The following is a 26,598-nucleotide window of genomic DNA, read 5'->3' as shown; positions in this document are numbered from 1 at the left end:
ATGAAGTTGTCGCGATACTGGTTTATAATTTCTTTCATGTCACGTCAAATGCACAATTGTACAAAGTACATTGTACGTAGCCTATATGTACAAAATATATCGGGCCTATTCCGCACAGCATTAGTGTATAACCACAATATAATGCAGGTTAAGGGTATTTAGAGCTGGGAATACTAGAAGGAGTTAAATTTCAGCCACAAACTTATATGAGCAGTACGCAATATGGGCGTAGCAAGAATTCAAATTAGAATGGAACACCAGATTACGTCACGGAACAATCATTGAATTGGGCGAAAGAGGGACTAAATTGGGCAAAGTTTCCTGGTTATTTTCATATCTATATTGATGTGTTATTCACTATTTGGTAGCTTTATGAATTGCACACTAAGCCTAACCGACAATTCGCATACAGCTTTCGGATCGTATCAATGGTTCGATCTATGAAGATAAATCTAGTACTGCAAGACTTTTTGAAGCTTATTATGATGCAATCTGCAGCTTCACAGCTATCAAATCCATATTTCCGATAAATCAATTATAGTATACATACAAATATTCCGGAGATCCTTAACTTCAATATAGTTATTACATCAGTGAGTCAATTGTCACATCATAATGGAATATACAAACCGTCGTCACCAGAACAGCTGCTGCTATGTTTGGCTACAGCTATGTAAAATGTTTCGTTATATGCCGTATTTCCGCGCTGAAGAGACCAGACTGGCTATCGACTGACCGTATTAGTCGTCGTGAATCTGTGAAGAAAGCCTCTTTCGAGATTGAAAATATCTGGATGGTGAGTTACATTTCGTATCTGTACTATTGTAGTAAAGAACATTTGTTCCGTTGCGTTTCCAGTACAGATCCGATTCAGACTGTTACTCAGTGTCGCAGCTGTACTGAACAGAATTATATGTAGCAAGTTGGAATTTTAAACGTACCGGTAGTGACGATACATTGAATTCACATAAATTGTTGTATCACCAGTACCGATACCAATCTCCAAGACACAGTAGCTCAATGTCTCTAATGGAGATACTGTTGACAGGTCCAGCATAAACTATGATTATAAACTACGGTAATTTGGGTTTGAGCGACATCGTTTGTAAGTGCATTGAAAAAAAAATCGACTCGATTGTCGTTATATTGATTACCAAAGCACATCACGACCTGTTTAAGTGTAAAGGGTAGCCTACCACTGACTATGCAGAGCTATGTTTATAGGCCTATCACCCTGTCATTATCACTGAGCTATATACACATTATATATTATGTTATGTTATGGTAGGAAGGTAAACATATTATCTATTCTACTTCAGACTTGCATGGGCAAAGATCGCAAATTTGGGGCTCTTGAAGAATGAAATTATTGATTTCTCCTCATGAGAAAACAAGTGTAACATACAAACAGCAAAGGGCTGAAGCATATGAAGCAATGGTATCTGAGGTGAGCAATGGACATTTGATGAAAGCTTTCGATCCCCGTAAATTGGGGCCAGTAAATGTTAATGATATTATGACATGGGTGAAAATATGACGATGCTATATTGCTATCACTAGGAATATGAGAGACTTGACTAGGAACAGGCTTACCTCATTGAACATATTTTGCAGTGGCCAACTCAGACTATCTGTTGAGAGTATGTGACCCATCAACCAGACTACTTCTTTTGAAACTACTTCTCTGAGTTCCGTTCATATATTTATTTTAATTTGAAGCAGCTTGACATGGATTTGACGTAGCCACTTCTATATGCTTGTCATTGAGTAGAAATTGACATCTATGGCTTGAGTAGCAATGCGCACTACTGCGGTCAACTCGGTGTGCAACAATGCACGGATTAGCTGGGTCTTCAATGTTTTGACCAATATGAAGAGGCAAACATAGTCTTGCCAAAGTTTATCAAACTATCCTTTCGATCAATATAAACAAATCATAATATATGCACTTCTTGACTCATGATATGACATACACACGATCTGTGCATATGCACAAATCTGCTTTTTGTTAGATTCAAGGACTGATTGCTATTAGTAGCAGACTCTTACTGTGAATGTGAAATCAAATATGTTGTTGGTGAGTAATATACTATGCGTAGGATAGTTACAAAATTGTACTTTAACTCGCTTATTTACAAGCATAAAGCAAGTCAAGGCTACAACATCAGTACACATTTCGGATGTTGTGGGCCTTTCGAATCCAATCCAAATTGTCAACTAAACGTTTACCGTATGCCTCATGGTTATTTTTTCAATTTTAGGATGCTGCTATACAAGCTAATATCATGGAATTTCAACCAAATCGACGTCACATTTAACGGAGGAAGCGTATGCTGCGAAACAGTAAAGGATCGTTATCAAACAGCTTATATTCCAAGGTAATCATTATCATTCAGCTAATTTGCAAATTTCCATGTATAGGCTAAGGCAGTGGTTCCCAACGTGGGCGATATCGCCCCCCAGGGGCGATTTGGCAGTCTAGGGGAGCGAAAATGACGAAGGGGGCGACAGGGGGGCGAAAATGGACAAAGGGGGCGACGGGGGGCGAAAATAGGAAGGGGCGATAGGGGGGCGATGACGCGTCAAAACGGCTGACCTTTTTTTTTTAGTCAACCCACGGAAATTTAGTTACAAAAGTGTGTCTAATTAGACATCGAGCCGAAAATTTGACCTTTTTTTTTTAGTCAACCCGCCGGTGATTACAGTTTGTATGCCCAATTTTCGGTACACGAAATTTTGGGGGCGATGATCGGTGTTGACCTTGAAAAGGGGGCGATGGGTCGAAAAAGGTTGGGAACCACTGGGCTAAGGCAAGTCAAGGTTTCCTAATCAGACCGGTATCTGCGGTCGCTTTGAATCCATTCTGAAAGTCAATATTGCCCAACTAGAAAACGTTTCGTGTTTTGGATTAATACCAAGTAGTCAAATTTAAATCAAGTCCATGCATCTCTTTCTCTGAATATTTTTTAAATTTTAGGATGCTGCTTAAAGACTGCATGCTCCAAGAGCAAGATTATATCACTGGAACTAACCGAGTTTAGGAGTACTGCGACAACTGAAAGACTCGTTATCAAGCCAGCAGGTATGACAACTTTGTTAACGACACCTGATGTCAACTTTCGTAGTCGCATATATGAAGTAAACCAAAGCAGAGATGGTCAAAGTTACTAGCGTTGCTACTCAAGTCTATGTAGAAATACCCCGTTAATTTATACTCGATTACAAGTAGATGCAACAGTTCCCAATACAAGTCAAAACTACGTCAAGTGGAAGTAGAATACGAAATGTCGGAAAAATAGTCAAGTATGGTAAGTAGTTTTTCGGAAGTTTGTACTTTGAAAATTGCAATATGAATCTTCGCGACTAATATAGAATTACTAATGGCATATGACACTACTAACAGGAACAATCTTCAAAAATATATTCAGTTATTCCTGGTACAGGTGATGTTGCTAGACTTGGACAACTAAATATTCTAGTTGTCTAATTATACTAATTGAAGCTATTCTAATTTGTGAAATGTTTCTATGCTCTAATTCCAATTCTAATCGAATTTATGAAATCTTTCTATGGTCTACGGTAATTTTAATTCTAATCTAATGTCTGGGTTTCCTGAAAAGGCTACAGGAGAACTGTAGAATGCGAAACGAGCCAAGCTTGCGGTGCAGTAGGGGTGTTCAAAAATGACTTTTTATTCTCAAATTCTACTCGCTACTTGATAGAATTGTTAGGTTACCTTATTGAAGCTTGCACACTAAATTTGGTTTGATTCCAACCAGCAGCCGCATTGCTACTGGAGAAGAAAGTTTTTTTAATTTATTATATTAAAATGAGTCGAAATTGTTGTCTATAAACGATGCCCACCAAATTTGCCACAATTCAAACCAGCCGGAGCGGAGTTACTGATGTCGAAAAATTTGGATTTGAATAAAATAGTATTTACGGTGGGCACAACTGTAATAACTGATTAAAGAATCGGTCACCGTAAAAATACTATTATATTAAAATCCAATATTTTTCAACGGCAATAACTCCGCTTCCACTAGTTGGAATTGAGCAAAATCGGTTGAGCAATGTTTCTATAGAAAACCTAACAATTTAATGGGGTGAACAGAAAATTTCAAATCTTCTTTTATTCATTTTCATATAATAAAAAAAAAACTTTCTTCTCCTGTAGCAATGCGGCTACCGGTTGGAATCGAACCAAATTTGGCGTGCAGGCTTAAATTAGGTAACTTTACAATTTTATCAAGTAGCCAGTACGATTTGAGAAAGAAATCCATTTTTGAAGACCCCCAGCGCACATATCAGATGAGTTTAGAATCCAATCCAAATTGTCAACTAAACGTTTATACCTCATGGTTATTATTTCAATTTTAGGATGCTACTATACAAGATCATGTCAGGGCATTTCAACCAAGTCGACGTCGCATTGAACCATAAAACCGTATGCTGCGAAACAGTGATGGATCGTTATCAAACAGCACAAATTGCAAGGTAATCATTAGCATCCAGCTAATTTGCTAATTTCCATGTATAAGGCAAGTCAAGGTTTTCTAATCAGACCTGTATCTGCGGTCGCTTTTAATCCATTCTGAAAGTCAATATTGCCCAACTAGAAAACGTTTCGTGTTTTGCATTAATACCAAGTAGTCAAAGTTAAATCAAGTCCATGCATCTCTTTCTGATTTTCTTCTAATTTTAGGATGCTGCTTAAAGACTGCATGCTGCAAGAGCAAGATTATATCATAGGAACTAACCGAGTTTAGAAGTTTGCTGCGAAAACTGAAAGACTCGTTATCAAGCCAGCAGGTATGACAACTTTGGTAATGACCAGGGCAATTTTTTTTTACCTAAAACATGGAAGATTTTGACCTAAAAAATCTAAATTTTGACCTTTTTTGACTTAAAAACTGAAATTTGACCAAATTTTGACCTCACGTATGCAAATTAGATGTTTTCGCATATAATGTTAAAATTGTACTACTTATCTTCATTTCTGGTTGGAACTGTCTGTCCTTACAAAGTAGATTGGCCTGAAAAAACGTTTTTGGCTCAAAAACTGACAGATTTTTACATGAAAAACTAGTATTTTAACGAAATCTGGCCCTATGAAGAATTCCAGTAGTTACATTACGTATTCTGGTGGAAATAATTAAAATTTGTTGTAGTACAACGAAAGATCCTTTCCTACATTCTCGGGTAGAAAGTGTCTGTCCTTACTACGTAGTACGTAGCTTGCCAAGAAAGGAGAAAGAACGTTCAACAGCAGCATTTGTTGACTGACAACACTCAAGTTTTGTGCACAGTGCTGGTGACAAACCGTGTTGCTTCATTCTGACAATGTTGTCTATATCACAATTTTTAAGCTTGCGCTTCTTGATATAAGAACCATGCAATGTCAAAGCATTCTTGCTTCAGCTAGGATATTGTGGTACGTTGACCATAAAACCATGTCCATATTTGTTTCCTTTGACCCTTTATGATTCACAATGAGCAGACGTCCAGACGATGGTCCGTTTACAACGGTAGGCCTATAAAGTAGGCTACAAGCTGTAAAATGTCAAATGATAAGTTCACCGACAGCGCAAAATCTACGATACAAACGAAATGCAGAGGTCAAAAAATGTTTGACTTTGTAAACAATTTTGACAAATTTTGTATACAATTTTGACCTAACGCTACAATTTTGACCTAATTTTGACTTTTTTTGACATGTCAAAAAAAATTGCCCTAGTAATGACACCTGATGTCAACTTTAGTAGTCGCATCTATGAGGTAAACCAAAGCAGAGATGGTCAAAGTTACCAGCGTTGCTACTCAAGTCTACTCAACTCTACTCCTCTTTACTACGCCTAGGCCAAGGTGGGTGTCCGATTCCATTGACAAATCCAAGTCGCTTCGACATCTTCCTGTCTATTCATTGTATCGCATTTTTTGTGGTGTATTGAACTGATAAAATTGCTAATAAACCAATGATGATGATGATGATGATGTAAACATACCAACTTCAATTTCGATTCAATTCGATTACAAGTAGATGCAGTTCCCAATACAAGTCAAAACTACGCCAAGTGGAAGTAGAATACGAAATATTGGAAAAATAGTCAAGTATGGTACGCAGATTTTCATAGGATTCTACCTTGAAAATTGCGATATGAATCTTCGCGACTAATATAAAATTACTGATGGCATGTGACACTACTAACAGCAAGAATCTTCAAAAATGTATTCAGTTATTTCTGATATAGGCGGTGTTGCTAGTATTCTAGTTGTCTAATTATCCTAATTGAAGCTATTCTAATTTGTGAAATGTTTCTATGCTCTAATTCCAATTCTAATCGAATGTATGAAATCTTTCTATGATCTAATTTTAAGTCTAATCTAATGTCAGGTTTTCCTGGAAATGCTACAGGAGAACTGTATAGTGCGAAACAAGCCAAGCTTGCTGTACAGTAGGGGTGTTAAAAATGAATCTTTATTCTCAAATTCTTCTGGCTACTTGGTAAAATTGTTGGATTACGGAATTGAAGCCTAAACACCAAATTTGGTTCAATTCCAACCAGTAGCCGCATTGCTACAGGAGAAGAAAGTTATTTTATTTATTATTTAAAAATTAGTAAAAAAATTCAAAATTTTCTGTTCACCAATGAAATTGTAAGGTTGTCTATAGAAACGATGCCCACCAAATTTGCCTCAAATCAAACCAGCCGAAGCGGAGTTATTGATTTCGAAAAATTTGGATTTGAATAAAATAGTATTTACGGTGGGTACAACAGTCATAAATGATTAAAGAATCGTTCACCGTAAATACTATTTTATTCAAATCCAAAATTTTGTGACGGCAATAACTCCGCTTCCACTGGTTGGAATTGAGCCAAATCGGTTGAGCATTGTTGCTATAGACAACCTAACAATTTAATGAGGTGAAAAGAAAATTTTAAATCTTTTTTCGTTCATTTTCATATAATAAATAAAAAAAATTCTTCTCCTGTAGCAATGCGGCTACTGGTTGGAATCAAACCAAATTTGGTGTGCAGGCTTCAATTAGGTAACCTAACAATTTTATCAAGTAGCCAGTAGATTTGAAAGAAAAAGTCATTTTTGAACACCCCTACTGTACAGTAGATATTTGCTATTCTCATGCTCATAAGATGAACTATGATTTGATGATACCGGAGTTTGATTCAACTTTTGGCGATTTCAGTAATTCTAATTCTAATCTAATTTGAAAAAAACTATTAGGTAGAATTATAATTTTAATCTAATTTCCAACTGTGTAGCTCAAATTTTAATTCTACTCTAATTCGAAAAAAAAACTTGTAGTTGTAATATAATTCCAATCCAATTTGGAAAAAGGGAACGTTTTCTAGTTGTCCAAGTCTGCCTGTTACATGCGGCTTGCATGAAAACTATCCATCAATTTCCATCTTGTCGATGCCTAATTGCCCACACATACAGTGATCGTGTGTGAACATGTTTCCTATAGCGGTACGTTCACCCTATCGGACCACAGTCTGTGCTGCAATTCCTTAGCAAGTGTAACATCTGATTTTTTGTAAGTACTTTGTGAAAATATATATACTTTGTAATGGCTTCTATTTTTGTGGTCTTTCATTAAGTTATGCATGTTAGCATATGTGCCTGTTATTTGGGTTGTGAATATGCATTTTGATTTCAGGATGATGCCACAAGTTCTTGCTGAAGATAGTGACTCAGCCTTCGCCGTACAAGAGTGTTTTTCGGAAACCTGGAGGAGGCGACTTCCCAATACTACATGGGCAATGTTCTTCGAGCAGTATTTTCAGTGAATTTTTTCTCCGTCGCTGGGATCTCTGTTTTTGTTATTTCACGAAATATGTTTCCATTTTATGTTATTATGGTTCAATTGATATCGAATATATGCAATCAAGAAAGTTTATTTGCAATAGCGTGCCATTTGGAAGAAGATGCAGGATTTCAAGTGGGGTGTATATATTGAAATTCCGCCCCTATCAATTCTAATGGCTAGGGTGAGATATCCGATATACACCGCAAGGAATGGGGTAGATTCTGGTCATTCACACCAGCAGGGTTACGTAAGTTCTGTTTTCGTGTACCACCTTTTGGGGTGAGTATAACCACTCTTTTCGCTAAGAGTGTAGATACCATGCGAGAGTACAAATGCATCAGGATATCGTAAAACAGTGGTTCCCAACCGGGGAGGAATTCCCCCCTTGGGGGGAATTTTGCAGTTTTTAGGGAGGAATTCCACTTCAGAATTGTAACAGATTTCCCTAAATTGTTCATGTCCGAACTGTCATGTAGTCAATCAGATATATCCAAACGTATGCTTTTTATGGCTGTTTTTTGTTTGCTGAAATTATGTTCAAATGCTATTTGAAATCTCTTTTTCACATACGAATTCCCCCTCTTTTTTTAAACTAGTTCAGATGTGCTGCAGTTCGCAAGACAATTTTGTAGGCCAGCGACGGCCTCTTGATCAAATATATCCAAAGCGAGCAAATGTCGTGCCAAATCTATCATAACAAGGCCTCTAGTGAAAGTATTTAACTTATATTTTCGAGTCAACATTTTCAGACAGTGACAAAATATTCCAACGTCATCGATTCAAGTCAAAGAGATCGCTAGACGTGCTTTATTTTTAGTGAACAGCTACCCTATCGAAAAAAGACGTGTAAAACTTGGTGCAATTTTGCCGAAACGTAATGGATGTCCTAAATTTCAATGAGCGCCAGCAGGCAAGCTGATCATGTGTATGTAATATATCAGGGCTGAAACCAAATCACGAGGCTCCGAGTCACAAGTCAATCTCACCGTCATAGTTTTGACTCGAGTCAAGTCGAGTCATTTTCAATTCACCATTGAGTTAAGTCCGAGTCCAAGTCACCGAGCAGCGGATCGAGTCCGAGTCGTGGTATAATGACTCGAGTCCGAGTCCTAGTCACACTCCAGTCAACACTCTTTGGTGATATTGGATGATTTGGATTTATGATATACTAATTTTCCTCACTTTGAGCAGTTTCTTGTCGCATTGTCAAGTACCAGGATCAATGCACGGGTGGTCACTTTACTGTTCTTCGAAATTACAATGAAATGTCGGTCTTGGCCGTCTTATAGTCTCGAATCATATGGCTTGGTTCGAGTCATGCACAATGACTCGAGTCCGGAGTCAATACCCCGATTGTCTCGAGTCGAGTCGTTTCCGTATTCTGAGAAAATGACTCGAGTCATCAGAAAATAGTGACTCAAGTCCGACTCGAGTCTGGTCAATCCTCCTATGTATGAAAGTACCAATATTATTGGCCAACAGTTATATAACCCACAACAGTTATATTAGCGATTGGTGCATGGTAAGCAGAAAACACAAATGGAAGTGTTGGGGTCTGTTGAGTCAAGCCTTACAAAATTTGTTTGATTGGGACCAAGGCCATTGTTTTTACATGTCTACAAAGTGTTATTACAGCACTGTGAAAAACAAACACCCAGGTACCGCCAGTCTTATTCTCTCAGTCAGCAGGTGTTTGCGCGGTAAAAATGACCTTTTTTCATCTTCTGGCAGATTTATCCTAAGGGGGGAATTTTAGCTTAAATTTCGGCCAAGGGAGGCACGAGATGAAAAAGGTTGGGAACCACTGTCGTAAAAGCTGTCGTGTAAAAATTTTACAGTTAGCCGAAATTTGACGTGTCACAATTATAGGTAGAATATTTTAGTATTTTACAAATATTGATCTCATATCAGGGCATTGGAGCAGTACAGCGTAATTCGGGTTTCGGTCATACTCCTGATAACAAGGCTATTGATCATGTCATTACCTGAGTCAAATAAAATCAGCGTTAGATTTACCTTCGAATATTGAACAGATCTATAACCACTTGAATATAATGATTACTGTGCCAGAGCAATAGAAATGTCCAATCGCCGAAGCATTATTTGATCTTCCACTGCTTGGTAACTTTTGAAAAGAGATGTAATAGTGAAGTTTGATGAGTAGTTTCAGGCTTCTGGAGTAGTTTTGGGGCGACTTTCCAGTTTTCAAATTAAAAAACAAGATATTTGGCAGTTAAATATTGTCGAATACTTCGAAATCCAAAATACCGTCGCGGGCCGCACAAAATGGTCTCGCGGGCCACATGCGGCCCGCGGGCCGCGTGTTTGAGACCTCTGATATAGAGAATACATCGTTGTCGTAAATTATTATATCACTGCACTGAAATGTAGGTTGGAATTAGTAATATGACGTCACGTGACGTCAGAGGCTCACGCGCGCGTTCCAACAGAACCTTTCAAAAAGGTTCGCGGTCATTCGAACTTGATGAACCTTTCAGGGATTTGCTCCATCCCTAATAAACTCTCGTTGGTTGAGATTGAATCAGAGCGCGCGAACTTTGGAAGGAGGCAACACACTGCCAACAATAACGTAACGCAATCGAATGACCGAGAACGTTCACTATGCTCAGAGTCTGTTGACCGAAAATCGAGGGTTATCACTTTCGATATATAATAATTTGATAACCACCATCAAATGGTGACACAGTCAGTGCCGATAACAATTTAGCATTGATTTGAACCATGTTGTATGTCATGAAGAATGACGCCAGTTTGCTTCCCAGTCTGACAAAATGATCTTACGATCAGATGTGGTGAAAGCAGTTGTTGTTTCTCAGGTGAAACCATAAAACTGAGCCCAAACGTTGTCTCAATTATTAGCACACGTTGCGATTGCTGTTACATTTCATAACTACCGCAAGCGGCAGCAGAGACTGAAGGCACAAAAAGTAGCCAATTAGGTAGTTTCATGAAATTGACTTGGTTAAGGGATCACATACTTTTCGCAGTAAATCGGAGGCACTACATTAGTGGTCGGGAACCTTTTTCGACTGAAGAGCCATATTGGGCCAATATTTTTAATTGCAACTCCCAAAGAGACATACATACCAATCAACCGTTACATCTCAATTGAACATCTGTGAGTATTGGTAGCACTAATATGTGGGATTCGTAGTGTGCGCCAAATTTTCCTGCCCACATGGGTAGGTGGAGCCAAACGTGGCCACTACAGCAGTATGTCAGTGACGTGGGGTTAGGAGAGGCAAGTGAAACAGTGCATCAGATGTCGTCAGGGATGAGTGAAGGAAAATTGTGAACCCTTCAATGGTTATTGGTATCTTCTATCGATGTTTATGAATCACTAGATTTTGAACATATCTATTCACAAAATCACGGAATTTTCATGTTTATTGTTCGAAAGTAAAGCGCGAAATGAGAGATAAGACTCAGATGAGGCACAGGCGGGCCAAGCCTCACCTGTGAAAGCGCAACTCATCGCAAAAAGCTTAGAATTTATAATCACTGATATTGATCAAATGTAATTGTCGCGCTGATTCTGAAACTCCTAAAATAGTCGGCGTAACGAAACGTTGCGCTACACATCTACATTTTACGGCGGTGGTAAAAAGCTAATAACCAATCAAGAGAATGGATAGGTATGGCGTTGATTTTATTTTGAATTTGTAATTGTGAATGTCACTTCTGTTATGTTCTTGATCTTGTTTGAACAATAACTCAATACGACGAGGTTGCAATACGGAATCAGTATATTTTACAGCAGTATGACTTCAAGACAAGCGACACGATCCAGAGTTCAGTTAAATGAAAGACCACGAGACAACAGAACACAGGGTTATAAATACGAAGCACGACACACGAGGAAATAATGATTGGCGGTAATTACTAATCCTAGACAAATAAGAGGCAAACGATACCAACGTAAAATGTAGGAACATAACGACTTCCAAGACATTTTATTTCTCGGAGTGGATCAGGTAGACATTATATTATGTATTTGAAAACTGCATTATCCTACAATTGTGGTCATGTCTGCTATTCTCTTTCGTCAATCAAGGTATCGTGCAATCCAAGATATCTAGACGCGCGATGATTGGTAGATCGAATTTGCGAGTGGTGTTGGTTGCCGGTGCGACAGCAACTTAAATTTGGGTATTTTGAAAAGAGGCGGTATACGAGCCCCTAACCCTGGATACCCCACTATCTTGACCTCTCAAAGACATGTTTGCGCTGCCACGAGAAGAATTATTCTAGCCGTCATGAAAATTTACTACCATGTTGCTGCATGATTTATAAATTAAGTACAAGAATAAAATATTTTCAAAGAGCCATATATTATACCCAAAAGAGCCATATATGGCTCGCGAGCCATAGGTTCCCGACCTCTGCATTACACAATGTCAATACACAATACACATAGGTACAATTTTCGAAACTATATGTTCAGCTACTGCGATGCAGGTGCTATTTTGCAAAGTCCTTGTAAGGATTTGATTCGTAACAATGATGCAAACCTATCCCAAAATGTGTGTGTACTTTACTAAATATAAAGTGTAGAGAGTAAGTATAGTTATGCTTGAAAAAACTGTAAAGTAGAAGATGCCTAAAAATTCTTTCACTTGAGTAAGTTGTGAAAGTAGGCCGAAACTAGTCGACTACACTGGAAAATTGGAAATAGGCCTATCTCACGATCCACCAAAAAGCATATTCGTAGATCAAAATCAGAGTAGCATAGTATCCCTGGAAAAGGTCGTTTGTAAACTGCAGCTATAATTAATGAAGTTGGAGAATTTGACAGCGCATTTCCGTTGTGCCCGCGTGTATGTGAGCTTACTCTGGCAGCAGTAATTGCCTTTACTATATCCGAGCTGACTCTTCCATAACACGCTCGAGAGCATAACTTATTCGGGAAATGAGACATAGGCATATTTCAACATTGTAGACTGACAGACTGTGACTATAGTTAATTCTCAATCTGATGATCTAAACATCCGGCCTCGTAGACATTTTTCGGCCTTATGTGGTCAACCCGACGGCCATGAAACTACATGTTTTGTTCGTTCCTACAAATACATTTCTAGCAAACATTTTCGACCATGAACATAAACCAGAAAATACTGCATTCCAATGTAACTGGTGTTCACGTGCAGTCTGAGTTATCGTCATAATTGTGTTTTGTTGCATGGTAAGATGCTTGTCTTAGGCCGTCATTATGCTGTTGCGGTCATTGGTGAAATCGAGTTTTACGCCTCTGTTATACACATATGGCAATGACGGTAATCCCTGCGAGTCTAATTATCATGAAGAGGATCCATGTCATCATCGATAAAATATCATTACAGCACTGTTCATAAGCTCCGGCTTCACATATCCTCCGTGCATCATTGCGAAGTCGCTACAGTATGAGGCATACGAAACACCACTGGTGGTTCCAATGCAAAGGTTTTGAGAGTAGGTGCGACTCGGACCGTTGATCCTGACTCCAGGACATAGTGCGACGACATACGTCGCATATCCAACCATTCGGAACTAAACATAATAGTTTCATATGTGTCAAGGCCCAAGATATTCATGGAAAGGGCATGATAATAACCAGGCGTAATGCGAACAGAGACATCTCATGAAACTGCGAATAATGTACATCGCTTGCCAAAACGCCGACTTGTTTGAATGAAATTTACTTGATACGAATTAGAATGGATAAAAATGTAGGTATTCGGCCGTTTTGCTGTTCGTAGTCATATATGGGGTACTCTTGAATAGAGTATGCTAGTTGACGGCAAATAGATGTCGAATGTATTAGGCTCGAAATTTATTAAGAGTGGCCGACTGCGATTGACGCTTTCCGATGTCAAACTTCAAAGGTGTTTGATAATATTCCTCTTGGTCAACTCACCTGTATGTATCCCTCCTCAACTATATCATCCAGAGAACTTTTTGCGTTTCCGACAGTGTTGTGTTATTGTCCGAGTCCCAGACTATTGGTATAGCAGGACCGTCGTCCGACCCATCAATCGCGTATGTAGCTGATTGCATCGTATAATTTCGAGAGAATAGATCTCTGAGATTGCCTCCGTACGATTGCAAGAAGTCGTTTTCGGTGTGGTATATCAGCAACGCTCTGTATTATAAAGCAAACATATTACGTTCTTGATCATTTGTGGGAACCCGTTTTTCGATCAAGTAGCCTTGGCCTAATCCAGTGGTTCCCAACCGGGGAGGAATTCCCCCCTTGGGGGGAATTTTGCAGTTTTTAGGGAGGAATTCCACTTCAGAATTGTAACAGATTTCCCTAAATTGTTCATGTCCGAACTGTCATGTAGTCAATCAGATATATCCAAACGTATGCTTTTTATGGCTGTTTTTTGTTTGCTGAAATTATGTTCAAATGCTATTTGAAATCTCTTTTTCACATACGAATTCCCCCTCTTTTTTTAAACTAGTTCAGATGTGCTGCAGTTCGCAAGACAATTTTGTAGGCCAGCGACGGCCTCTTGATCAAATATATGCAAAGCGAGCAAATGTCGTGCCAAATCTATCATAACAAGGCCTCTAGTGAAAGTATTTAACTTATATTTTCGAGTCAACATTTTCAGACAGTGACAAAATATTCCAACGTCATCGATTCAAGTCAAAGAGATCGCTAGACGTGCTTTATTTTTAGTGAACAGCTACCCTATCGAAAAAAGACGTGTAAAACTTGGTGCAATTTTGCCGAAACGTAATGGATGTCCTAAATTTCAATGAGCGCCAGCAGGCAAGCTGATCATGTGTATGTAATATATCAGGGCTGAAACCAAATCACGAGGCTCCGAGTCACAAGTCAATCTCACCGTCATAGTTTTGACTCGAGTCAAGTCGAGTCATTTTCAATTCACCATTGAGTTAAGTCCGAGTCCAAGTCACCGAGCAGCGGATCGAGTCCGAGTCGTGGTATAATGACTCGAGTCCGAGTCCTAGTCACACTCCAGTCAACACTCTTTGGTGATATTGGATGATTTGGATTTATGATATACTAATTTTCCTCACTTTGAGCAGTTTCTTGTCGCATTGTCAAGTACCAGGATCAATGCACGGGTGGTCACTTTACTGTTCTTCGAAATTACAATGAAATGTCGGTCTTGGCCGTCTTATAGTCTCGAATCATATGGCTTGGTTCGAGTCATGCACAATGACTCGAGTCCGGAGTCAATACCCCGATTGTCTCGAGTCGAGTCGTTTCCGTATTCTGAGAAAATGACTCGAGTCATCAGAAAATAGTGACTCAAGTCCGACTCGAGTCTGGTCAATCCTCCTATGTATGAAAGTACCAATATTATTGGCCAACAGTTATATAACCCACAACAGTTATATTAGCGATTGGTGCATGGTAAGCAGAAAACACAAATGGAAGTGTTGGGGTCTGTTGAGTCAAGCCTTACAAAATTTGTTTGATTGGGACCAAGGCCATTGTTTTTACATGTCTACAAAGTGTTATTACAGCACTGTGAAAAACAAACACCCAGGTACCGCCAGTCTTATTCTCTCAGTCAGCAGGTGTTTGCGCGGTAAAAATGACCTTTTTTCATCTTCTGGCAGATTTATCCTAAGGGGGGAATTTTAGCTTAAATTTCGGCCAAGGGAGGCACGAGATGAAAAAGGTTGGGAACCACTGGCCTAATCCCTATGTGGTTCCAGATTGATGTGATCTGAAATTGACACGAGTTGGGATTTGCCTTTGGAATCTGGCAAGTGGATTGGGACATCCTGAGCGATCACACAACGTCACTGCCATGTAATTACGATATCACCAGGGCGTTAGGAAACCAATACACGTAACACGATTGTAATGATTTTATAGAACGGCATGCAGTCAACGACTCAGTCTCATCAGTGGGGAGATTTTTTTGACATGTCAAAATTTGTCATAATTTTGTCAAAATTGTAGCGTTAGGTCAAAATTTGTCAAAATTGTCTGCAGAGTCAATTTTTTTTTGACCCGTCATTTCGTTTGTATTGTAGATTTTGCACTGTTGAAGAACTTATCATTAAATATTTTACAGCTTGTATTCGATTTTATAAGCCTACCGTTGTAGAAGGCCAATTGTCTACTCATTGTGAATCTTAAACGGTCAAATGAAACAAATAGGTTGACATGGTGTTATGGTCAACGTACCGCAATATCCTAACTGAAGCAAGAGCAAGTCTGCTTGGGCATTGGTTCATATATCATGATAAAAAAATGTGATGCAGACAACACTGTCAGAATGAAACAACACGGTGTGTCACCAGCAGTGTACGCACAACTTCAGTGTTGTCAGCCTACAACTGCTGCTGTTGAACGATCTTCTTCCATTCTTGGCAAGCTTCTGAGTAAGGACATATACTTTCTATACCGAGTTTTGTTATGTAAAATTTGTCAGTTTTTAAGCCCAAAACGTTTTATCAGGCACAACTATTTCGTTAGGACAGTCAGTTCCAACCACAAATGGAGATAAGTAGAACAATTTAAAAATTGTGTGCGCAAAAAACTAATTTGCATACGTGAGGTCACAATTTGGTCAATTTGGTCAAATTGGTCAAAATGTGATTGTCAATTGGTCAGCTAAATATGACTTGTATGGTGAGTTTGCTTGTGTCCTGCAAATATTTTTAAAATCACACCTTATCTGACATCTAAATGACAGAAACTAAATGACATCTAAATGACGAACGTAAGCATAGAGATCCACGTATACCTTACTATAATCACATGAAACGTATCATACGAACTTGAAATGGCTTAGGCTCACGATGTTTAATATTGTATCGATAGAAAATAGAGAAACCTTTCAGCGAATTGCGTCACCGGAGTACCATTCGGCACATGCCAGATCATGACGTTTTTCGAGTCCGATGCGAAGTATGCCGGATTCTTGTAGTCGTCTCTCGCAGCAGAAGTCGCTATTCCATAGGTAATTGTATTTTCCCAGAAGCTGGAATAGGCCTTTCCTTGACTACCTGACCATCGATCACCCGCTGTACATTTCCCTTCAATATCGTTTTCATGCACAGAGGCGACAAGGGTCCAACCTCCACCTGCCGTTTCCATGTCGCAATAGGTTTGGAACACGTTACCCTTAAGAAAACAAGAAAATAATGCTGTAGCATGATCGACCCAATACTTTGTATTGCCTACTGATAAAACCAATGTTATTTTCCAAGTCAATTGTTTTGCGCAATTGTTTTTGTCCATGGCTGGACACATGCTTTCAGATCCCGGATGACTTGTGAACCAAATCAGCACTGGATGTAGCGAATACATAGCATTCCGAGATCCCGTTTTTAAAAATAAAGACTTTCGTACCGACCGCGGACATGCATTATACCTACCTCAAGATCCCTCAGAAAATAGAGTCCGTTAACAGAAGACGTGTTCTGCTGTTTGATTTTTGCACAACTCGATGCAGGGTTTGTGATCATGCCCGGTATGTGGAAGTCTAAGCGGAAGTAAAGGTATTCATATGAAAGTTTATAAATACATTTTAACCACCGACGCTCCTATGCCTCGACACACAAACTTTATTTCAAGTCCATTTGCGTTGTGTCTGATCGGCACGGCAATTTTGGTGACGCGACCTCCCCTCGTCCTGAGGCCGATCACGTCGCAAACACGCTCTCTAGCAGGGGCCCGTTCCTGCTCAGTCTGGTTGTGACGTCATCATTGGCGAGAGAAAGGAGCTCGCCGCTCCTGGGATCTCGAGCGAGCTTCGAATCCATCTTGCCGTGGAATCCGGCCGCTATATAGCCGCGAGATTCGTACCAATACACGGCTTTGCGCTCCTCTCCCCTTGATGACGTCTACAGAACATTGCTCTGACAGTCGTTGTATATGTTGTTCTTCTTGTCACTCGGTGTCTCCATCACCGTCCTAAGCTTAAGGTCCTAGCAAACCCAGCGGTCAGTAAACGAGCAATCCTGTAGGTGTCGCCAGAGGGTGATGTGGCTCAGAGCAGGTTCCCGAACCGAACGAGTCAATTATTTTGAATCCAGGCAAATTTTCATCAAGTCGTAGGTAGGGATATTGATTTCGGACACAGGCGGGAACTCGATCATATATGCAGGCCACCCTGTCTTTATGCATGTGTTTTTAGTGATTAGGAAGAAGTTGAAAGTCACATCACTTCTGCCATTGGGAGCTTAGATATTGAAAGTTTGAGATGTGATGAACCAAAATGACCCATAAATGAGTACCCACCATACATTTCCAACTCGAGTCGAATATTGTCCTTCAGCAATTCTTGTAAAGCGGCTGATAAATTGCTCGATTTGACACTACTTTCGTGCGAATCTGGAATTATAATTTTGATGAATTTGATATTGTTATATTGGTCCGCATTCATAAAGTTATTCGCCCATGGCGGGACGATAAAAGTGATCAAAAAATTGGCTATACATCAGTGTTGTCAAAGGTATACTGTCAATTCGTCAGCATCATGACGTTATAATCAAATATTTCGAAACCTGGGTAGGTAAATGAGCGATTCGTGATTTGTTAAATAAAGAAACAAAGGGCTGGACGGACGCCGCACAGGGGACATGACGAAGTCGAAGCTTGATACGAAATGATATCCGATTGCATACAGGCCCAATATAAAGTATGAACATATTATCTTATAATTATGAGACGAACGACAAAAAAAAAATACTTACTGCCGGATGTTGTTTAGACTAGAAATCGCCAAGTTTATGTGTCAGTTCCACTGCGGTCGTTGCCCCGAATATTTCAATGACTTCTTTACCTCGGAATCAAAAGCGCACAAGCACAGCACACGCGCGTCCACGTCGTCCAAATATCATATGATCAACCAAAAAGATCATCGCTCTATCAAATATGCCGGACCTGATGTGTGGAACAGCATCCCGCCGGCCATCCGACAGTCGACGAGCATGTCCACATTCAAGTCGAAATAAAAGCAATTACTACTAAATAAATTCCTGCCATCCTCAAGATTACCGGGCCACGACTGACCTATCGATCTGGCCTTCCGTGACATGCCGCCCTATATCTTGTCGCTTTCTTTTTTTCTATACTATCTTCTTTAAGTTTATTCAGTGAGCACGCCTCCTCTTTACATCGCCTAGGCCAAGCTGGGTGTCTGAATTCATAAACTACTCCAAGCAAGTCGCTTCGACATCTTCCTGATGTCTTTTCATTGTATCGCATTTTGTGGTGTGTTCAACTGATAAAAATTGCTAATAAACCAATGATAATATTCAGATGAAATGAAGGAAATTCTAGACAAGAGTATGCCTGTGATGCTCATGCCTATAGATATCATCAACATTGAAGTATGACAAATGGGCATATTTATGTATATGTCAGTGTCATTGTCGCTGAAAAAGCGACTATGAACGCATGAAGTGTGGCAAAGTTTCAAAAAGATTGTTCCAATGCCCGGGTATGCTCATTTTTTCAAATCGTTTTATGTAGCCGTCCAATGTCCATGAGCCGAGTCGTCACACGTGGGCCTAATGGTGCAGCATACTAGCATACATTTGGTGTCAATTTACTGTTATGACTATATATGGCGATTTTTTTACATGTCATAATAAGTCAAAAATATGTTAAAATTGTTGTGTTAGGTCAAAAAGTTGTCAAAATTGTCAACAAAGTCAAAATTTTGTTGACTCCTGTATTTCGTTTGTATCGTAGATCTTGAACTGGCGGTGAACTTATCATTTGATATTTTACAGCTTATAGCCTACTTAATAGGCCTACCATTGTAGACGGCCCATTGTCTGCTCGTTGTGAGTCATAAAAGGTCAAATGAAACAAATTGGTTGACATGGGGACATGGTCAAGGTACCGCAATATCCTAACTGAAGCAAGACTGCTTGGGCATTGCATGATTCATATATCAAGAAGCGCATGATCAAAAATTGTAATGTAACATTGTCAGAATGAAGTAACACGATGTGTCAACACCAGTGTACGCATAACTTCAGTGTCGTCAGCCTTCAACTGCTGCTATTGAACGTTCTTTCTCCATAAGGACAGACACGTTATACCCGATAATGTAGGGAAGTATGTTTCGTTATACATCAACAAAATTTAATTATTTCCACCATAATACGTGCTGTAAGTATAATGGACTTCTTCATAGAACCAGATTTCGTTAAAATACATGTTTTGTCATATAAACATTTGTCAGATTTTGAAACGTTTTTTCAGGCCAAACGACTTCATAAGGACTGAGAGTTCCAACCATAAATGAAGATAAGTAGTACAATTTTACCATAATGTGAGGTCAAAATTTGGTCAAAATTTAGATTTTTAGGTTACAATTTTCCGTATTTTAGGTAAAAAAATCACCCTAGTTATGACAAATACGGATCCTATATTGATTGGTCTGCAATATGTGATGTGTCTGAGGTCCCATAATGTTGCCCTGTAGAGATTTCTAACAGCATGGAAGCTGTGAATGGGATGAAGACGCCATGAGCTATGACGTCCGACATTGATATTACGAAATCGGTAATTAATGGTAGGAATGGTGTGAACCTCTGAAAGTTTAAGGTTCATGTGAACGCGAACTTTTTTGAAAATTCTGTGTGAACGCGAACGTGAACCTCATGACGTCATGTGACGTCATATTGCTAGGTCCGACCATGCATTTCAGTGAAGGGACATATGTTAGTGTAGACCAGTGGTTCCCAACGTGGGCGATTTGGCGATCTAGGGGGGCGAAAATGACGAAGGGGGCGATAGGGGGCGAAAATGGACAAAGGGGGCGATGGGGGGCGATGACGCTTCAAAACGACTGACCTTTTTTTTTTTTTTTTTTTTTTTTTTATTGATCCACCTAGCAATTTGGAGAGAAAAAACGTTATTTTCAGCTCTGAGCGGAGAAAGATGACCTTTTTTTTTTTTTTAGTCAACCCGCCGGTGATTACAGTCTGTATGCCCAATTATCGGTGCACAAAATTTGGGGGGCGATGATCGGTGTTGACCTTGAAAAGGGGGCGATCGGTCGAAAAAGGTTGGGAACCACTGGTGTAGACTGAACACGATACTTAGCCACGACTCGGGCCACATAATGCTAAAATGCTAAAGTACATACCGACTTTGTAAACGACGCCAAATGTACCAACTGGAGCAATAAATGATATAATATTCCTCTAAAATCTATATCTTGCGTCGCTTTGCCAGCAATTGCCAGCGTAAAACGGGTTTTACCCCATTAACAAGTTATACAGCCAACATCCCAATCGCACGGATTTGGCTTTATTGATACAATAAACATATGAAATCGAGACGGACTCCTTACGCTTGCTAGATATTGCACATCATACCACGAATAAGCATCATTCGCTGACTACATGCATGTAGCGTATTTCGCTCTGGATGTTGAGTGAGTTCGGGTCAAGCTCACAGCTGAGAGATACTAAATATTCACAGACAGAAAGCTGGATATTTTTTGCAAACTTTTGTAACAAAGCAGGTGGAATTTTTGAAATTGTCAAGGTGCATGCTCGTTCAGTGTTGATTTTTATGCTACGAGGGTCATGCATGAGTGGCCCGCCGTTGAAACGAAATAAATTACAACAAAAGATGTTATAATGACGTGAAAACTGTAATGCATGAAAAGGTTCACGGTGCAGAACCTATCTACCTACGTTCGTTTGTGAACGTGAACCTCTAAATTTCCGAGGTTCTCCGACACAGAACGCGAACGTTCACACCATCCCTATACGTAATGGATACGGCGCGTATATTGTTTTACCTATGCGCAGCGACACTGCATTACCTAGAAATTATAGAATTTAATACTGCGATATTATCTTACCCGTCCGCCATTCAGCTAGGTGAGAAAAATGAAGTCCGAACAAAGCTAAGATCAGCAGAGACAGGAAGACAATACAGACAGCGACGGATATCTTCGTTGAACGATAGCTGCTACATATTCTTGGTTCGAAATAATCACAGCTCTTAACGATTTCATCATTGATCGGCTTTCCCAAGACGCAGTTCTTCTCCGTGATACTCGAGGAATGCTTTGTTTCGTGACCCAGTGATGCTGTGGCTGTACTCTCATACTGTTCGTATTCGACGTTGCCAGTAAGAGTGCTGAGCGATCTATTGTCTGCGTAGTAATATGTCGCTATTGCAGACATACTGCACTTTATGGAAACAGGCACGAGCGACAGAGCACTGACAAGTATATAATCGTAACTAAAACTTACAAAAAAGAAGCCAAATTCACGTTTGATGTTGGAAATTAATTTGGCGGGGATATTTATCCATTCTTGTATCGCTGGTAAATTACGCGTAATTGATATGGATATCCGATGCTGGAATCAAGCATCCTGGGCCAGGCGCAATTCACTATATTATATCTAATTTGCGTCCAGAAGGCATCGATGCGTCGCTATATCACCGTATAATTTCAGATTGAACTGATCGTGTTTCGTGACTGAATTATGAAAACAGTCATGAAATCGGATTTGACATGGAAAACTCGTTCACGGTATAATATCAGATCACTCACGGTATGTGGCTAGTGGCCACGTCCCACCTATATGTCACAATAGTTGTTCCGAATCTGTCCAGCAAGTCCGTGTATGTATATCTATATAACATTGTAACTGACACCTGAACCGTCATTAAGGTTACTTGATTCGGCAATAGGTATGAAGAAGACTTGGCAATTCCTAGAGAAGTTTTACATCATGTTTTTGTGCTTGTATATTTCTTTCTCAGGTCGATTAATTACCGAGGTATGTTGATGCTGAGTGTTTATCTACTATCGCACTGAGTAAATTATATTGTTAATTGCCTGTCTTTTCCCAAGCTCGTATAGTACACGAACTGCTGAATGCATCAACATGAGAAAATAGATATTATCAATAATTGGGTCATATTCTGGTATATATACTTTCAGGTAGAATTCATATTATTTCAAATCCTGATATCACTGTCTAATATAGGACTCCGAGGATATTTCTAACCTAATAATCGCATCACTGCAACGATACACAGTCCCTAACACCGTGGACAACCATCTACATTATATATGTCTAGCATTTTCCTGCATAGAGCGATCGGCTGTATAACCACCTTTTTCCTTGAGAATATTCGATTATTTCTGAGAAATTTCGCGTACGATTACTTTTACTCACACACTGATCACCTAATGCTTGCTCACAACGGAATTGACCATGATGTGCACTCTTAGTAATGGAGATATCTCCCATTACGCCTGCGCTAAAATGTTTCTAGTGGAGGCGATTCGCAGAAGAATGCAGGAAGTACGCATCAGTAAGGTCCTATCCCGGGCAATGGCATGCTACATTCAGTCTCAGGTTCTAGGGAAAATGGTGAAACCACATTACATCGCAAAAGCAACGTAACCGCGTACAAGTCTTTTTAAAGTCACGATGCATACTGAAACATCAGAGATGACATGTTATTTAAATGTGCTACATGTAGGGTTACATCAAAACAAAATACAGAAACCCCGATGTGACATAGAATGTAGAAGCGACGAGAAAGAATGCCACAATCAAAATTTTCAAACATTTGTGTTGAGACAGTACATTGCGAATGCGACTATCGCTCCGCATTAATAACATTATGTTTCGGCTTCGTTCCGGTCGTTGTCGGCTAAAAGTGCATCTATTTGAAAATGGCTGTACTGATTCTCCTTTATGTGATTTCTGTTTTGTACCTGACAATGTCGAATGTTTTCTTTTATCGCGTTGTAAATATATTGATGCTGAATCCAAAACTGTTTTTCGTTTTCTTCAATCAGGTCTAGATTTTTGGAAAATTGCCTTTGAATTTTCGAAAACTGCAGCATTCAGCGTTATGCGAGGGGAGGGGGCGAAAGCATTGAGGGGGGGGGGTGGGCGAAGCCGCTGTTACCTGAAAAAATTTTCGCGCTTTTTCGCGACATTTATTGTCAGCATAAATCATTTAAAGCAGGGGTGGCCAACCTTTCCAGCCAAAGGGCCACATGAGATTTACGAACCATTGCGCGGGCCACTTGAATGCTGATGACCTTTTTTAGTCGTCCGATAGGAGTGAACTGAATTAGTTAACGTTGAAAACAAGACTTATATTACTACGCTTTATACCGCACCCCTATCTTGGTCACGCGGAACGTGATTTTTTTTTCAAAGATAATGAATGAATTCATTCAACAAATATATTACTTGCATATATTGGGAGTCGCCTCCGTATTATATGACTGGGCTCATTTGGCAAGGACTGGATTATTCGGCGTTTAGACATAGCAATATCGAAGGTTTCGGGGGAAATACCTCCATCATTCTGTGCAAACAATGTTTCATCGCCGACTATCTCACTGCGAGCGCACAGGCGAAGTTGCATGCTAAACGACACGTTATCTCCTAATTGCGAATATCGTTAGAATCAATTCTGTAAATTACACGTATTTATAATTTTCAGGCGGGGCTCCAATACTAAATGCAAGAAATCAATTGACAATAAATCATGCGAAGGGCTCAAAAAAATTTCAAGTCAAATAAATCTGCTACGAAATATTCTACTTTATTATCATATACGAAGATCTGCGATTAATGTGCCTGGACACTAGTTACGTCAATGCGTCGGAACTGATGTTTTAGTCATCATCAAATTTCGAGGTCAGGCTAATCAAATTTAACCTTGCCTTTTAGGCCTTGCAATTATACCTGATGCTATAACTAATTTCCAGAAATACTTTGTGGGCCACACAAATCCTTGTCGCTAGCCACAATTGGCCCGCGGGCCACGGGTTGGCCGCCTCTGATTTCAGATTACCGTAGGAGCTTATAGAGAGATCCACATAACTCCACACATGGAGGAAAATCTTTGAAGCGACATTTATTGTCAGCATAAATCATTTACAGGATATATTGTTATTGTATTTGTCGTCAGAATATCAGTATCAGTTTAATTGATCACCATGTTCGACACAACGCATTCTTTGTTAAGCTATTTTGAATACTTCGTTTTCATTTTACACTTCACACATTGATGTTGGCAAGGATTTCGCATTCAAAACACATTTGTGTTAAGTGTTTACGTGTCTATAGTGTAACACAGGGGTTCTCAACTTCTCTTGTGTAACGGGCCGCATTTTAACAGCAAAAGACGCTACGGGCCGCAGAACAATATTACCGTGTAGTTGTGGACTACAATTAAATTTAGGCTACTGCAGCCTATTTACCACTCGTATACGGGCATTTAGTACATTTTTATGCATTATAAAGCATCAATGGACGGTGTTCGTAAGTTTGCAGCTGCTGCTTATTGTGAGAATATGTATCTCCTTGCGGCGTAATTAAATCCCTTCATGGACCGTGCATTGCATTCATTGCCAAGTGGGAATAAGCAACTTAAAACCCTTCCACCAGAGAACCGAACGCTCTGTTTCAATGCTTCAGTGAGCATTTATAAAATTATGATAAATTTTGCGTTACAGAGGCCATTATCACATTGAGCTCTGAGTGGCATGAGAGAAAGTCTGGCGTTCTGGCCATTTCTGAGCAAACCAATCAACCATTCTCCATTCCTTCCATGCATGGGGCCCTACATCAACAGTTACAGAGTTAGCTTTGTCAAGTTGATATTTTTCGCTGGCCCCCTCACCACGTTTGCCCAGCCAGCATTTCCTCTGCATATATGTCCACTATGATAAAATTCAACCAGATAGTTAGTTATGCAATGTCGGTGGATTTGTCCGAGGCTGGGTTAAAGCAGTCTACGCGGCAACGTGTTTCAGAACATGCGACCGACTGACATTGAAGTAACTCGTCTGGACACGATTAAATCAGACGACTGTATCTTCGAAATTTGTCAGGTGATATTGTCTTTGCTGGTAAGTTCCGGAAACAGCAAATATTCGCACAGTATGTTAAGGTCTTATTGAAATCACAAATTCTATAGCAGATTTCTAGGATTTAGCGATATTCCAAGTAATTTTGAACGATGCGTCTGTAACGTTGTCGGCAATCTCAACAACCGTTCGCAGTGAGTCAAACTTTCTTTAAAATTGCAGGCCAGCTACGTAGCGGGATTCTCTTGAACCAGAGTCCAGCAGAATACCGATTCAAAACAATAACAATCTGAAGTCGAGCATATATCAAGAAACGAGAGCACATTAAAGCAGCTCTGTTTCTCAAACTTTTTCTGACACCCCCCCTTTTTTATAGAGAATAATTTCTTGCTCCTTTATCGTCATATAACAAAATGCAACCAGAATGCTACAAACGGCTAGTTTGATGGCATGGAAGGTTATGACTGTTGATGAGAGAATTCTCAAATATGAAAATCGGAGTTCGGACTAGTGCGTTATTATATTTTACTATTATTTAGGACGGCTGTCATCGCAAAAACCTTGAAATCAAATAAAAATACCACCTTGCAAAAGATTATAGCATGCATGACCTAGGGCTGTTCAAAATAAACTTTTTTTCCTGAATCTTGCTGGCTACGTGATTAAACCGTTAGGTTGCCTTAAAAAACAACGCACACCAAATTCTTATTCATTTCAACCAATAATCGCGGATTACGTACAGTTTGAAAATGTTTAATTTACCCAAAGATGCAAAAAAAATTTTTATCCAAATTTTTCTGTCAACTCCATGAAATTGTTGCGCTGTTCTTAAAGACGATGCAACACAGATTTGACTCAATTCCAACCCGTAGAAGCGGAGCTATTCGAGTTTTTCTTCGATAATTCGGGGATTATCCTTGCATCGTCTTTAAGGACAGCGCAACA

General features: G+C 39.5%; 1 protein-coding gene and 1 long non-coding RNA gene across 5 annotated transcripts; one reads left to right on the top strand and one right to left on the bottom strand.

Annotated features, from left to right (window-relative positions):
* Positions 1 to 71: 71 nt before the first annotated feature.
* Positions 72 to 7,916, top strand: LOC145453267 (uncharacterized). Of its 4 annotated transcripts, none has more exons than XR_013919678.1 (5): positions 72 to 796; positions 1,320 to 1,447; positions 4,381 to 4,497; positions 4,706 to 4,812; positions 7,682 to 7,916. It is a non-coding gene; the product is annotated as an uncharacterized LOC145453267 (long non-coding RNA). The 4 variants fall into 4 exon arrangements; XR_013919680.1 differs by having other exon boundaries at positions 4,706 to 4,826; XR_013919679.1 differs by lacking the exon at positions 4,381 to 4,497 and adding an exon at positions 2,262 to 2,378.
* A 5,322-nt stretch (positions 7,917 to 13,238) lies between these two features.
* Positions 13,239 to 22,867, bottom strand: LOC145453232 (intelectin-2-like). Its single transcript, XM_080331215.1, has 6 exons — positions 21,658 to 22,867; positions 18,066 to 18,158; positions 17,201 to 17,307; positions 16,657 to 16,946; positions 13,746 to 13,970; positions 13,239 to 13,378 (listed from the first exon to the last, which is right to left on the bottom strand). The coding sequence occupies exons 1-5, from the start codon at positions 21,983 to 21,985 to the stop codon at positions 13,766 to 13,768; spliced, it is 1,023 nt and encodes a 340-aa protein (XP_080187341.1). The 5' UTR covers positions 21,986 to 22,867; the 3' UTR covers positions 13,239 to 13,378; positions 13,746 to 13,765.
* Between the last annotated feature and the right edge of the window lie 3,731 nt (positions 22,868 to 26,598).

The sequence above is a fragment of the Botryllus schlosseri genome, chromosome 13, assembly GCF_051294905.1.
Source record: "Botryllus schlosseri isolate E-star chromosome 13, Bs_hap1, whole genome shotgun sequence".
NCBI classification, from domain to species: Eukaryota; Metazoa; Chordata; class Ascidiacea; order Stolidobranchia; family Styelidae; genus Botryllus; species Botryllus schlosseri.
Note: the sequence above shows the minus strand (reverse complement) of the source record. Positions and strands in the feature narration are given on the sequence as shown.